This window comes from Epinephelus lanceolatus, chromosome 7, assembly GCF_041903045.1.
Source record: "Epinephelus lanceolatus isolate andai-2023 chromosome 7, ASM4190304v1, whole genome shotgun sequence".
Classification (NCBI taxonomy): domain Eukaryota; kingdom Metazoa; phylum Chordata; class Actinopteri; order Perciformes; family Serranidae; genus Epinephelus; species Epinephelus lanceolatus.
The window spans coordinates 23,898,484-23,913,052 of record NC_135740.1 but is presented as its reverse complement, the minus strand read 5'-3'; the positions used below and the strand labels follow the sequence as shown (position 1 = coordinate 23,913,052).

Here is a 14,569-nt window from a genome sequence, read left to right as displayed (position 1 = left end):
CATGTGCCAAAGACTGAGGCACGCAGAGAGATTTCAGCACCACGGAGAGCACCTTTTCTATCATACAATATCAGACAGCATAAAACTGTGGATGTATGTCTGCCAGACTTTTAATACTGTGAGTTAGTAATAAAAAATTGCCACTACCAATGATAAATGGGAGCACGTTTGCCTTCAATTAAAGCAACTAAAGCTGTACATGAAAAAAACAAAATATGCACTGGTTAATAATGTTATTTCTTAATGGCTCTTACCTTTTCTTTGTTGGGTAAAGTCTGAGTTCTGGTAAAAGTGTCTCCTCCGTTAATACTGATCAGCTCCGCATCTACAGGCGGAAACGGTGCGGGGAAAACAACTACGTCACTCTTGAGTGTGTCTGAGCTGAAACACACGTCATACTGCTGAGTAGCTTTGGAGTAAGACCAGCTCCCGTCAGGGTGGGTGGTGATCATTGGGGCGCTGTACCTGCTGAAAGTGCCGTCTGTCCTGTGGCATTTGACAGCTATTAAACCGATGAGGCTGAGCAGAAAGATGACTGACACCGACACAATGGTGATCAGCAGATACAGGTTCAGCGCAGAGAAGCTGTCCTCCTTTATGGGCACATGTCTGAACTGAGTCTGGATGTCAGCTGTGCTCTCAACCACCACCACCTCAATAGACACAGTAGCTGACAGGGAGGGTTCTCCGTTATCAGACACCAACACCACCAAGGGGTGAGTTTTCAGGTCATTGTCACTCATTCTCCTCTTCGTCCTGATTTCTCCGGTGCTGGTTCCGATGCGGAAGAGGTTGTTTCCTTTGGGCTCAGAGAGGTGATAAGAGAGCAGCGCATTGTATCCAGAGTCTGCGTCTACAGCCCTGATCTTTGCCACAAAGTATCCCGCTTCAGCAGAATAGGGGATGCTCTCACTGTTAACTGAGCCGTGCTCGGAATATGGCGCGAGAATTGTTGGATTATTGTCATTTTCATCCAGGATTAAAACGTTGACAGTCACGTTGCTGCTGAGCGGAGGAACACCAGAGTCTGTGGCCTGAACTTTAAACTGAAACGTTTTTAACTCCTCATAGTTAAAAGACTGCAGGCTGACTATATCTCCAGTTTCTGAGTTGATGTTTACAACAGTTGAAATGGGAAAACCTTTGGGATGATTATCCATCAATGAATAAGTTAATTTAGCATTTTCATCTGCATCAGCATCTTGTGCAGTTGTTCTTGCTATAACGTCCCCCACTTTACTATTCTCCCTGACGTAAATTCTTATATTGGCTTCTGGGAAACGGGGTGCGTTGTCATTAATGTCAGAAATGTCCACAGTGATTACAGCAGTGCTAGAAAGAGGCTGACTACCTTCATCAGTAGCAGTAATGGTTACATTGTACTGTGACACAGTCTCTCTATCAAGGGGACCGTCAACTGTTAAAGAGTAATAGTTTTTGTAGTTTGACGTCAATGTAAAGGGAACCGAGTCTTTAATTTTACAAGCGGTAACGCCATTTTTCCCTCCATCTTTATCAGTCACAGTCACCAATGCAACAACAGTTCCAATTTCAGCACTTTCCTTTACTGGACTCATTAGTGAGGTTATAGATATTTCCGGTGCATTGTCATTGACATCAACAACCTCGACCAGCACTTTAGAATAACCACTGCGAGGGGACATGCCCTGGTCTGTTGCTTGTACTCGTAATTCATATGCATTACTTTCCTCGTAATCCAAATTAGCCTTCACAGTGATTTCACCGCTTTCAGGGCTAACAATGAATTTTTCAGAGTTCACATTTCCTCTTTTCATTAAAGAATACCTGATGTCTGAATGTGGACCTTCGTCTAAATCAGTTGCATTTAGTTTCAATATTATTGTACCAATGGGTGAATTTTCTTTTACTCTTACTTTATAAAGCGGTTTGCTAAAGGAAGGGGTGTTATCATTTGAGTCTATCACATTCACAAGAATCTGCATTGTGCCAGAGCGTGCTGGTTTTCCTCCGTCTACAGCGGTTAATGTTAGTTTAATAGTGGGTTGTTTCTCTCGGTCTAAAGCTTTCTGCAGCACTAACTCAGCAGAGGCACTGTCTCCTCCGCTGCTCACGTCTACGGAGAAATGCTCGTTTGGACTTAACTTGTAGGTTTTCACTGAATTACTGCCGGTGTCTGCATCCTGAGCTACCGGGAGCGGATACCGCTCCCCCGTTGAAGACGACTCGGAGATATTAAACACATGGGTTTGCTCGGGGAATGATGGCGCATTATCATTGATGTCAAGAATACTGACCTCGATGCGATAAATATTCATAGGATGGCTCAGTAGTCCCTCTATATTTAAAGAACACTTAGGTAGATTCGGACAAAGCTCCTCGCGGTCTATCCTTTCGTTAACAACCAAAGCTCCTGTTCTTGAATTAGCCTCGAAATATTTCTTACTGTATCCCGATACAATCCGAAATCCCCGTTCCTCCAGTTGCTGTGTGTGAAGGTTTAAATCCTTAGCGAGATTCCCCACCACTGTGCCTTTGTCCACCTCCTCGGAAATGGAGTAGGAAATCTGAGCAGCAGACCAGTGAGATAAACAAAGGAGAATGGCGCACAACATCCATTCGGCCTCTCTGTGCCGTTGACGACTCATCCTTTTGTTTTGATGAGTAATTCAAGCAAAAAACAACGTCATTCATCCATAAAAACGGGAAAATATCCACAGGACAGCCAAGCTCCGATCATACACAGGCCATCTTTCAAGACGAAGTGATTTACTAACCCAGCCCCTCCGAAACGCACAGCCTGTTTCTTTCACCGACAGGAGAGGAGGAGTTTTAGGTTATTAATGACCACACAGTTGAATGCGTGGTCTCGAGCGACATCTTGCGTTCTTTTGTTAGACCACAGTGGATTTTTACTAACCACATCTCATGTGTTTGTGTATTTTCTTAAAGGATATAGTGTATTATTGATGACCGGGTTCCGTGAAGCATCATGTTTGTTAGTTGCAAAAACAACGGGTGAGTATAAGAACAGATGAAGAGGCCACGTTTTTGGAGACACAATTAACCAGAGAAGAATCCTATAACTAGGAAGAGGGAAACCGTATTGTAAAGTGACAAGTGAATTAATAAATGAACATATGACTGACAGTTATATGACTGTTCCTAGCTCTTGCTGTTTAACATATTTAGGCCTAGTAATATACGCCTACAACTGAAACTATTAAAAAATGTTTTGCGGTTTTATAGAAAAAGATTATTTTCTTTTTTTTCCCTTTTTATTATGATTATTGTTTTTTTTAATGTGCAGACGCATCGACAAGCTATGGCACGTGTAATTCAAGTAAGCCATTCATATATTAAGTAAATTATGTGAAAGACTGATGCGGCAAGCTCACAGAGAGATATCAGCACCATGGAGAGCACCTTTCCCAACAAGCAGAATAAGAGAGCATTTACTCTGTGGATGTGTGCAATCTATCAGACTTTTTATATTGCCAGAGAGTTGATAATAATTCGCTACTATCAGTGACAAACATAACCACATTTGCCTTCAATACAAGCAGCTTAAGCTATACATGACAGACAAAATATGGACTGATTAATGATGTCCGTTCCTTGTAGCTCTTACCTTTTCCTTACTGGGTAAAGTCTGAGTTCTGGTAAAAGTATCCCCTCCGTTAATACTGATCAGCTCCGCATCTACAGGCGGAAACGGTGCGGGGAAAACCACTACGTCACTCTTGAGTGTGTCCGAGCTGAAACACACGTCATACTGCTGAGTAGCTTTGGAGTAAGACCAGCTCCCGTCAGGGTGGGTGGTGATCATTGGGGCGCTGTACCTGCTGAAAGTGCCGTCTGTCCTGTGGCATTTGACAGCTATTAAACTGATGAGGCTGAGCAGAAAGATGACTGACACCGACACAATGGCGATCAGCAGATACAGGTTCAGCGCAGAGAAGCTGTCCTCCTTTATGGGCACATGTCTGAACTGAGTCTGGATGTCAGCTGTGCTCTCAACCACCACCACCTCAATAGACACAGTAGCTGACAGGGAGGGTTCTCCGTTATCAGACACCAACACCACCAAGAGGTGAGTTTTCAGGTCATTGTCACTCATTCTCCTCTTAGTCCTGATTTCTCCGGTGCTGGTTCCGATGCGGAAGAGGTTGTTTCCTTTGGGCTCAGAGAGGTGATAAGAGAGCAGCGCATTGTATCCAGAGTCTGCGTCTACAGCCCTGATCTTTGCCACAAAGTATCCCGCTTCAGCAGAATAGGGGATGCTCTCACTGTTAACGGAGCCGTGCTCAGAATATGGCGCGAGAATTGTTGGATTGTTGTCATTTTCATCCAGAATTAAAACGTTGACAGTCACGTTGCTGCTGAGCGGAGGAACACCAGAGTCTGTGGCCTGAACTTTAAACTGAGACGTTTTTAACTGCTCATAGTTAAAAGACTGCAGGCTGACTATATCTCCAGTCTCTGAGTTGATGTTCACCATCGTAGACACTGACACAGAGTTACTTTTACTGTCTAAAATTGAATATCTAACCTGGCCATTCTTATCGATGTCAGCATCAGATGCAGATAACGTTTTAATAATTACCCCAACTTTACTGTTTTCTTTCACGTAAATATTAACCACTGGTTCTGAGAAACGAGGCGGGTTGTCATTTACATCAGAAACATGAACAGTAATAACACTAGTGTTGGAGAGAGGAGGACTCCCTTCATCAGTAGCCGAAATTGTGACGTTATAGTCGGAGGTTATTTCTCTGTCAAGAGGCCCGTCAACAACTAGAGAATAATAATTTTTGTAATTTGTCTCTAGTTTAAAAGGAACCTTATTCAAAATCTTACATTTCACTTCGCCGTTTTTGCCACCATCGTTGTCGACAAATGACACAAATGCGATAGCAGTACCCACATCAGCGTCCTCCTTCACTGTATTTAACAATGACGTCACAGTAATCTCGGGGGCATTGTCATTTACATCAATTACTTCTACCAGCACTTTGCAGTGAGCAGACATTGGTGGCTGAGCTTTATCGTTTGCTTCTGCACGGATCTCAAAAGCTTTGTTTTCCTCATAATCGACATTAGCTTTGATGCTTATTGCACCCGTTGTGGGATCAATCTGAAAAATCTCTAATATCCGATCCTGCCCTTTGCTTCTTAATGAATACATTATCTCACCGTTTGTCCCCTCGTCTGCGTCGGATGCATTTAGTGTAATCACAGTTGTCCCGATTGGCGTGTTTTCAAATATACTAGTTTTGTACAAGGGACTGTTAAACACTGGAGGGTTATCATTTATGTCTAAGACGTGAATAATGACCTGTGAAGTGCCAGATTTTGGCGGAGTCCCTCCATCTATAGCAGTCACTGTGAGGTGTATCACAGGCTGTTTCTCTCTATCCAGCGTTTTCTGTAAAACTAACTCTGCAGACACACTTTCTCCTCCTTTGATTGTAGCCAGAGAAAAATATTCATTTGGTGTTAATTTAAACGCATTAACAGTATTCTTACCTACATCTGCATCGATGGCCTCTGACAAAGCGAATTTCATCCCAGGCAGAGTATTCTCTGCTATGTCTATAGTTTGTGATTTTTCCGTGAATAACGGGTCGTTGTCGTTAACATCTAGTATATTTATATCTAAGCGATACAGCTTCAGAGGATTGTTTATCACCGCTTCTACACTGACTGTGCATTTTGGTTCCTTCGCACACAGCTCCTCTCTGTCTATTCTCTCGTTAACGTAGAGAACACCAGTTTTTACATTTACCTCGAAATATTTTCTTTTGGATCCGGTAACAATCTGAAACATACGGGATTCCAAATCCTGAAGGCTGAGGTTTAGATCCTTAGCGATATTTCCTACTGAAGTCCCCGAGTTCAGTTCCTCCGATACTGAATACGAGAGCTGAGCAGCCTGCGCTTTCCAGCAACACTCCAGCAGCACAAGCACCAGACATGAAACAATAGACGTCCTCGTTGGTGCAGGCATAATTCCATAAGGTGATTTAAACACACATCCACTCCAAGAAAATCCCGTTCCGAATTTTGAAACGATGAAAAAAATACAACCTCAAACCGCGTCAAATGTATACTGTACACGCGGATAAGACAGATCTTCCCTCTGTGCTTTCGCTCTCTCTTTGTGACAAAGCCTTGAAAAGACACATCGTCAAATGAAATTGGGAGGAGCGTGGATATACTACATAGAAACTCTCAATGTTACGGTCCATAGTGTCACCACGTGGAGAACTGCCACAACTGCATTGAAATAATTTTCATGGAAGAGCAGGTGTTATTTAAAATACAGTTTAAATGTTTTACAGGCTTTTGTTCTCTTGATAAAAATGTACATGAAATGCTGCCGAATCCAAAAAAAGAGTTAATCCGGCTAATTTCCTGTGATTTAAGTCTTTAAAATGATTGCGTTTTCTATTATTGAACAGTGAGCGAGAAAATTCCAAAACTAAATGACAACATTCTACAAACAGGCACCATCGGATCCAGCATTTTCCCATTCCCGTTTCCCTTTTCAAAATGTAAAGTAACAACAAGGAAGCCACATGTACCAGCCACACTGAACTTACACTATGACATAAAAATGTACTGTTCATGAATTTGTGAATTAATATGAATAATACTTCGAGGAAAACAACCCCGAGATGAAATGAGTTGTATTTGTCTTACCTTTTCTTTGTTGGGTAAAGTCTGAGTTCTGGTAAAAGTGTCTCCTCCGTTTATACTGATCAGCTCCGCATCTACAGGCGGAAACGGTGCGGGGAAAACAACTACGTCACTCTTGAGTGTGTCTGAGCTGAAACACACGTCATACTGCTGAGTAGCTTTGGAGTAAGACCAGCTCCCGTCAGGGTGGGTGGTGATCATTGGGGCGCTGTACCTGCTGAAAGTGCCGTCTGTCCTGTGGCATTTGACAGCTATTAAACTGATGAGGCTGAGCAGAAAGATGACTGACACCGACACAATGGCGATCAGCAGATACAGGTTCAGCGCAGAGAAGCTGTCCTCCTTTATGGGCACATGTCTGAACTGAGTCTGGATGTCAGCTGTGCTCTCAACCACCACCACCTCAATAGACACAGTAGCTGACAGGGAGGGTTCTCCGTTATCAGACACCAACACCACCAAGGGGTGAGTTTTCAGGTCATTGTCACTCATTCTCCTCTTAGTCCTGATTTCTCCGGTGCTGGTTCCGATGCGGAAGAGGTTGTTTCCTTTGGGCTCAGAGAGGTGATAAGAGAGCAGCGCATTGTATCCAGAGTCTGCGTCTACAGCCCTGATCTTTGCCACAAAGTATCCCGCTTCAGCAGAATAGGGGATGCTCTCACTGTTAACGGAGCCGTGCTCAGAATATGGCGCGAGAATTGTTGGATTATTGTCATTTTCATCCAGGATTAAAACGTTGACAGTCACGTTGCTGCTGAGCGGAGGAACACCAGCGTCTGTGGCCTGAACTTTAAACTGAAACGTTTTCAACTCCTCATAGTTAAAAGACTGCAGGCTGACTATATCTCCAGTCTCTGAGTTGATGTTCACCATTGAAGCTATCTGTGTGGTCTTTGGGGAATTGTTTATTAAGTGGTACGTTGCTTTTGCGTTTTCATTCAAATCTGAATCTAATGTCGTCAGTGTATGAATAGTGGTTCCAATCGGGGTGTTCTCTTTCACATAAACATTAATCAGAGGCTCCAGGAATCGAGGAGGATTGTCATTAACATCAGAAACTTGAACAGTTATGACGCTTGTGCTTGACAGAGAGGGTGTTCCTTCATCTGCAGCTGTAATTGACACATTAAACTGTGAAACACTCTCTCTGTCCAGAGGACCGTCAACCAACAAGGAATAATAGTTTTTGTAGTTAGATTTTAACTGAAATGGCACAGAACCTGTAATTTTACAGTTTGTCTGACCATTTTTGCCTCCATCTTTATCAGTGACAGTCACCATGGCAACAGCTGTGCCTATTTCAGCGTCCTCTTTCACTGGACTCATCAGTGATGAAACCGAAATTTCTGGAGCGTTGTCATTGACATCAATAACTTCAACCAAAACTTTGCCATGTGCACTGCGAGGAGGAGTGCCTCTATCTCGCGCTTGAACACGAATCTCATGTGCTTGATTTTCCTCATAATCAATATTGCCTTTTACAGTAATTTCTCCAGTATTCTCATTAAGGGCAAATTTGTAATCGCGGTTTAAACGTCCTCGTTCAGTGAAAGAGTATATAATTTGACCATTTACACCGTCATCTAGATCAGTAGCTGTCAGTGTTAATAACGTTGTGCCAATATTTGCATTTTCAACGACTTGCACCTTGTAAAGAGATTTACTGAACACAGGAGAATTGTCATTTACATCCAGTACATTAACTTGTATCTGTAAAGTCCCTGTTTTGGGAGGTTTCCCTCCATCTATCGCTGTCAGAGTGAGTTCAATAACAGCCTGCTTTTCTCGATCTAAAGCTTTCTGCAGCACCAGCTCAGCAGACACACTCTGGTCTCCAATGTCCTGTATGTCCAAAGAGAAATACTCATTCGGATTCAATTTGTAAGTCTTAATCGAATTAGCACCTACGTCTGCATCATGCGCTGTCGGCAGTGGATGCCTCTCTCCGACATATGAAGACTCAGACATATCTACTGTAGCTATGTCTTCCAGGAAAGACGGAGCATTGTCGTTAATATCATTGATAACAACTTCAATTCGATGGAGGCTGCGAGGGTTACTCAGCGTGGCCTCTATATTTAAAGAGCACTTTACCGTATTAGGACAAAGCTCCTCCCGATCTATCCTCTCGTTAACGAAAAGAACTCCAGATTCATGATTTATGTCAAAATACCTCGTTTTATACCCAGAGGTGATCTGAAGACCCGCGGACTGGAGTTGCTGCACACTGAGGTTTAAATCCTTAGCGAGATTTCCCACCGCGGTCCCTTTGTCCACCTCCTCTGAAACTGAGTAGGATATCTGAGCCACGGAGGAGTCGCAGAGACAAAGCAGAATGAAAAACACACCCCAGATAAGATCCCATTGTTCCCGATCTGCCATCGCTGTTTCGGCAAAAGCAACAAATCCGTTTCCTGCCTCTCCACGACAAGTGAAAAATATCCTTGTTATGTATCCATCCTCGCTTCGTGTCCTCTCTCTTCAGGGCTCCACTCGTCTGTACGCTGTTTTCACAAAGCACTGCCAGATGATGACGTTCTCTGTTTTGTCATGACTAGAGGAGGGGTTTCTAGATGGTGAGCACAATATTTTTGCATGGTCTCCAGCGACATCTTGTGACACTTTTGTATACAGAAAGACGGCCCAAAGCAGAAAAGGAGATGCTCATTGTAAGGTACGATAAACAGTATTAATGAGAAAATCTATGCTGAATAATGAACTAAAATATATGGGTTGTTTTTGGAATATTTTGGTATACTGCTCAGTTTGGAGACTGTTCATAGAAGAATCTTTATCTGTGAAATATGTCGATTAATAAATTGCTCTTATCATGCATGAAGATGATATCTGGTTTTGTGGTTATTTTACACGGCCAATGCCTGTATTCAGTTATTGAACACTAAGACATGGAATATTACCTGCAACATGTGCGCTAAATATCATCACCACGGACAGCACCCAGATCTCAAAACAGAGAACAGAAAAATACTTTTTCAGCACCACGGACAGCGGTCTAAAGCAGTTTACATACATGTCGAGGCACAACTCAAATGACTGCAGAGCACTGCACCCAACACACCGTAAAACACAGTAACAAGATATTACTTTGTGTCATGAAAATGCTCTTACATCATAGAAACCATCGCTGACACAGTTAACTTTCATTAAGTCACCCGCCAACTTTCTAGTCCGCAGAAAAACGAATCAAACCAGTTACACTGCAGAGGGAAAAGAAACAAGTGCCAGAGTTACACCCACAGATTAGTATGGTTTCAGATGATTATTATAAGTAGATAATATAGACAACATGATAAGTATCTCTGTATGTAAATATATGCTGATTATGTTAACCCAAAGGTAGACATGATTCGCTCCTTAAGATTAATAGTGATATTAAGCACAACTCACCTTTTCTTTGTTAGGTAAAGTCTGAGTTCTGGTAAAAGTGTCTCCTCCGTTTATACTTATCAGCTCCGCATCTACAGGCGGAAACGGTGCAGGGAAAACCACTACGTCACTCTTGAGTGTGTCTGAGCTGAAACACACGTCATACTGCTGAGTAGCTTTGGAGTAAGACCAGCTCCCGTCAGGGTGGGTGGTGATCATTGGGGCGCTGTACCTGCTGAAAGTGCCGTCTGTCCTGTGGCATTTGACAGCTATTAAACTGATGAGGCTGAGCAGAAAGATGACTGACACCGACACAATGGCGATCAGCAGATAGAGGTTCAGCGCAGAGAAGCTGTCCTCCTTTATGGGCACATGTCTGAACTGAGTCTGGATTTCAGCTGTGCTCTCAACCACCACCACCTCAATAGACACAGTAGCTGACAGGGAGGGTTCTCCGTTATCAGACACCAACACCACCAAGGGGTGAGTTTTCAGGTCATTGTCACTCATTCTCCTCTTCGTCCTGATTTCTCCGGTGCTGGTTCCGATGCGGAAGAGGTTGTTTCCTTTGGGCTCAGAGAGGTGATAAGAGAGCAGCGCATTGTATCCAGAGTCTGCGTCTACAGCCCTGATCTTTGCCACAAAGTATCCCGCTTCAGCGGAATAGGGGATGCTCTCACTGTTAACGGAGCCGTGCTCAGAATATGGCGCGAGAATTGTTGGATTATTGTCATTTTCATCCAGGATTAAAACGTTGACAGTCACGTTGCTGCTGAGCGGAGGAACACCAGAGTCTGTGGCCTGAACTTTAAACTGAAACGTTTTTAACTCCTCATAGTTAAAAGACTGCAGGCTGACTATATCTCCAGTCTCTGAGTTGATGTTCACCATTGAAGCTATCTGTGTGGTCTTTGGGGAATTGTTTATTAAGTGGTACGTTGCTTTTGCGTTTTCATTCAAATCTGAATCTAATGTCGTCAGTGTATGAATAGTGGTTCCAATCGGGGTGTTCTCTTTCACATAAACATTAATCAGAGGCTCCAGGAATCGAGGAGGATTGTCATTAACATCAGAAACTTGAACAGTTATGACGCTTGTGCTCGACAGAGAGGGTGTTCCTTCATCTGCAGCTGTAATTGACACATTAAACAGAGAAACACTCTCTCTGTCCAGAGGCCCGTCAACTAACAACGAATAATAGTTTTTATAGTTAGATTTTAACTTAAATGGCACAGAACCTGTAATTTTACAGTTTGTCTGACCATTTTTGCCTCCATCTTTATCAGTGACAGTCACCATGGCAACAGCTGTGCCTATTTCAGCGTCCTCTTTCACTGGACTCATCAGTGATGAAACCGAGATTTCTGGAGCATTGTCATTGACATCGATAACTTCGACTAAAACCTTGCCATGTGCACTGCGAGGAGGAGTGCCTCTATCTCGCGCCTGCACACGAATCTCGTATGCTTGATTTTCCTCATAATCAATATTGCCTTTTACAGTAATTTCACCAGTATTTTCGTTAACGGCAAATTTTTCATTGGGGTTTACACGACCCGTTTCTGTGAAAGAGTATATAATTTGACTATTAACACCGTCATCTAAATCAGTAGCTGTCAGTGTTAATAACGTTGTGCCAATATTTGCATTTTCAACAACCTGGACCTTGTAAAGAGATTTACTGAACACAGGAGAATTGTCATTTACATCCAGCACATTAACTTGTATCTGTAAAGTCCCCGTTTTGGGAGGTTTTCCTCCATCTATCGCTGTCAGAGTGAGTTCAATAACAGCCTGCTTTTCTCGATCTAAAGCTTTCTGCAGCACCAGCTCAGCAGACACACTCTGGTCTCCAATGTTCTGTATATCCAAAGAGAAATACTCATTCGGATTCAATTTGTAAGTCTTAATCGAATTAGCACCTACGTCTGCATCGTGCGCTGTCGGCAGTGGATGCCTCTCTCCGACATATGAAGATTCAGACATATCTATTGTCGTTATTTCTTTCAGAAAAGACGGATCATTGTCGTTAATATCATTGATAACAACTTCAATTCGATGGAGGCTGCGAGGGTTACTCAGCGTGGCCTCTATATTTAAAGAGCACTTTACCGTATTAGGACAAAGCTCCTCCCGATCTATTCTCTCGTTAACGAAAAGAACTCCAGATTCACGATTTATGTCAAAATACCGCTTTTTATACCCAGAGGTAATCTGAAGACCCGCGGACTGGAGTTGCTGCACACTGAGGTTTAAATCCTTAGCGAGATTTCCCACCGCGGTCCCTTTGTCCACCTCCTCTGAAACTGAGTAGGATATCTGAGCCACGGAGGAGTCGCAGAGACAAAGCAGAATGAAAAACACACCCCAGATAATATCCCATTGTTCCCGAGCTGCCATCGCTGTTTCGGCAAAAGCAACAAATCCGTTTCCTGCCTCTCCACGAAAAGTGAAAAATATCCTTGTTATGTATCCATCCTCGCTTCGTGTCCTCTCTCTTCAGGGCTCCACTCGTCTGTACGCTATTTTTCACAAAGCACTACCAGATGATGACGTTCTCTGTTTTGTCATAAGTAGAGGAGGGGTTTCTAGATGGTGAGCACAATATTTTTTGCATGGTCTCCAGCGACATCTCGTGACATTTTTGTATACAGACAAACAACCCAAAGCAGAAAATGAGATGTTTGGTATAAGCTACAATAAACAGCATTAATGAGAAAATGTATGCTGAATAATGAACTAAAATGTGTGGGTTGTTACTGGAAGACTTGGGCTCAACTTTTAGACTGTTAATAGAAGAATCTTTATCTGTGAGATATATATATACTAGTTTGATAAATTGATGTTAGTATGCACTGGGATAATATCTGTACACGGCAAATGTCTTTATTCAGTTCTTTAACACTACGATATGGAATATTAACCGCAAAATGTGCGCTACACAATATCATCACCACGGACAGCACCCATATCTCAATACAGAGAACAGAAACTCACCTTTGCAGCACCATGGACAGCGGCCTAAAGCAGTTTACATACATGTCGAGCCACAACTCAAGTGACTGCAGAGCTCTATATCCAACACACCGTAAAACACAGTAACAAGATATCTACTTTGTTGTCATGAAAACGCTCTTACATCATATAAACCATCGCTGACACAATCAATATTCATTAATCACCCGCCAACTTTCGAGTCCGGGGAAAAGCCTATCAAACCAGTTACAGTCATGTCTCAAATTGCAGAGAGAAAATAAACAAGAACCAGAGTTACACCGATAGAATATTATGGTTTTAGATAATAATTATGAGTCGATAATATTATAAGTATATCTATATATAAGTATACGCAGTTTATGTTAACCCAAAGATAGACATGATTCACTTCTTTAGATTAATACTAAAATTGAACACAACTCACCTTTTTTTCATTGGGTAAAGTCTGAGTTCTGGTAAAAGTGTCTCCTCCATTAATACTGATCAGCTCAGCATCTACAGGCGGAAACGGTGCGGGGAAAACCACTACGTCACTCTTGAGTGTGTCTGAGCTGAAACACACGTCATACTGCTGAGTAGCTTTGGAGTAAGACCAGCTCCCGTCAGGGTGGGTGGTGATCATTGGGGCGCTGTACCTGCTGAAAGTGCCGTCTGTCCTGTGGCATTTGACAGCTATTAAACTGATGAGGCTGAGCAGAAAGATGACTGACACCGACACAATGGCGATCAGCAGATAGAGGTTCAGCGCAGAGAAGCTGTCTTCCTTTATGGGCACATGTCTGAACTGAGTCTGGATGTCAGCTGTGCTCTCAACCACCACCACCTCAATAGACACAGTAGCTGACAGGGAGGGTTCTCCGTTATCAGACACCAACACCACCAAGGGGTGAGTTTTCAGGTCATTGTCACTCATTCTCCTCTTAGTCCTGATTTCTCCGGTGCTGGTTCCGATGCGGAAGAGGTTGTTTCCTTTGGGCTCAGAGAGGTGATAAGAGAGCAGCGCATTGTATCCAGAGTCTGCGTCTACAGCCCTGATCTTTGCCACAAAGTATCCCGCTTCAGCAGAATAGGGGATGCTCTCACTGTTAACGGAGCCGTGCTCAGAATATGGCGCGAGAATTGTTGGATTATTGTCATTTTCATCCAGAATTAAAACGTTGACAGTCACGTTGCTGCTGAGCGGAGGAACACCAGAGTCTGTGGCCTGAACTTTAAACTGAAACGTTTTCAGCTCCTCATAGTTAAAAGACTGCAGGCTGACTATATCTCCAGTCTCTGAGTTGATGTTCACCATTGTGGGGAGGGGCAGAGATTTACTATTACTGTCTAATAATGAGTAGCTCACGTGGCCGTTGTTGTTGACGTCAGCATCAGTTGCAGTCACTCTTTTAATCACCGTCCCTACTTTGCTGTTTTCTTTCACATAAATATTTATTAACTGTTCCGGGAAATATGGGGCATTGTCATTGACATCAGAAACGTGGACACTAATAACACTGATGTT

General features: G+C 43.0%; 1 protein-coding gene across 17 annotated transcripts in view; it reads right to left on the bottom strand.

Moving 5' to 3' along the window:
• LOC117260979 (protocadherin alpha-C2-like) overlaps positions 1-14,569 on the bottom strand; it is a 198,071-nt gene that overhangs the window by 70,615 nt on the left and 112,887 nt on the right. The window contains exon 1 of one of the 17 annotated variants that reach the window (XM_078169344.1): positions 10,090-12,588. The exons of 13 other annotated variants lie outside the window; for them this stretch is intronic. In XM_078169344.1, coding sequence (XP_078025470.1) covers positions 10,090-12,468 — 2,379 coding nt within the window. In that variant the 5' untranslated portion in view covers positions 12,469-12,588. Of the gene's footprint in view, positions 1-254; positions 2,778-3,610; positions 6,130-6,684; positions 9,189-10,089; positions 12,589-14,569 lie in introns of those variants that run through there. 3 more of the 17 variants (XM_078169343.1, XM_078169340.1, XM_078169347.1) reach the window with 3 other exon arrangements.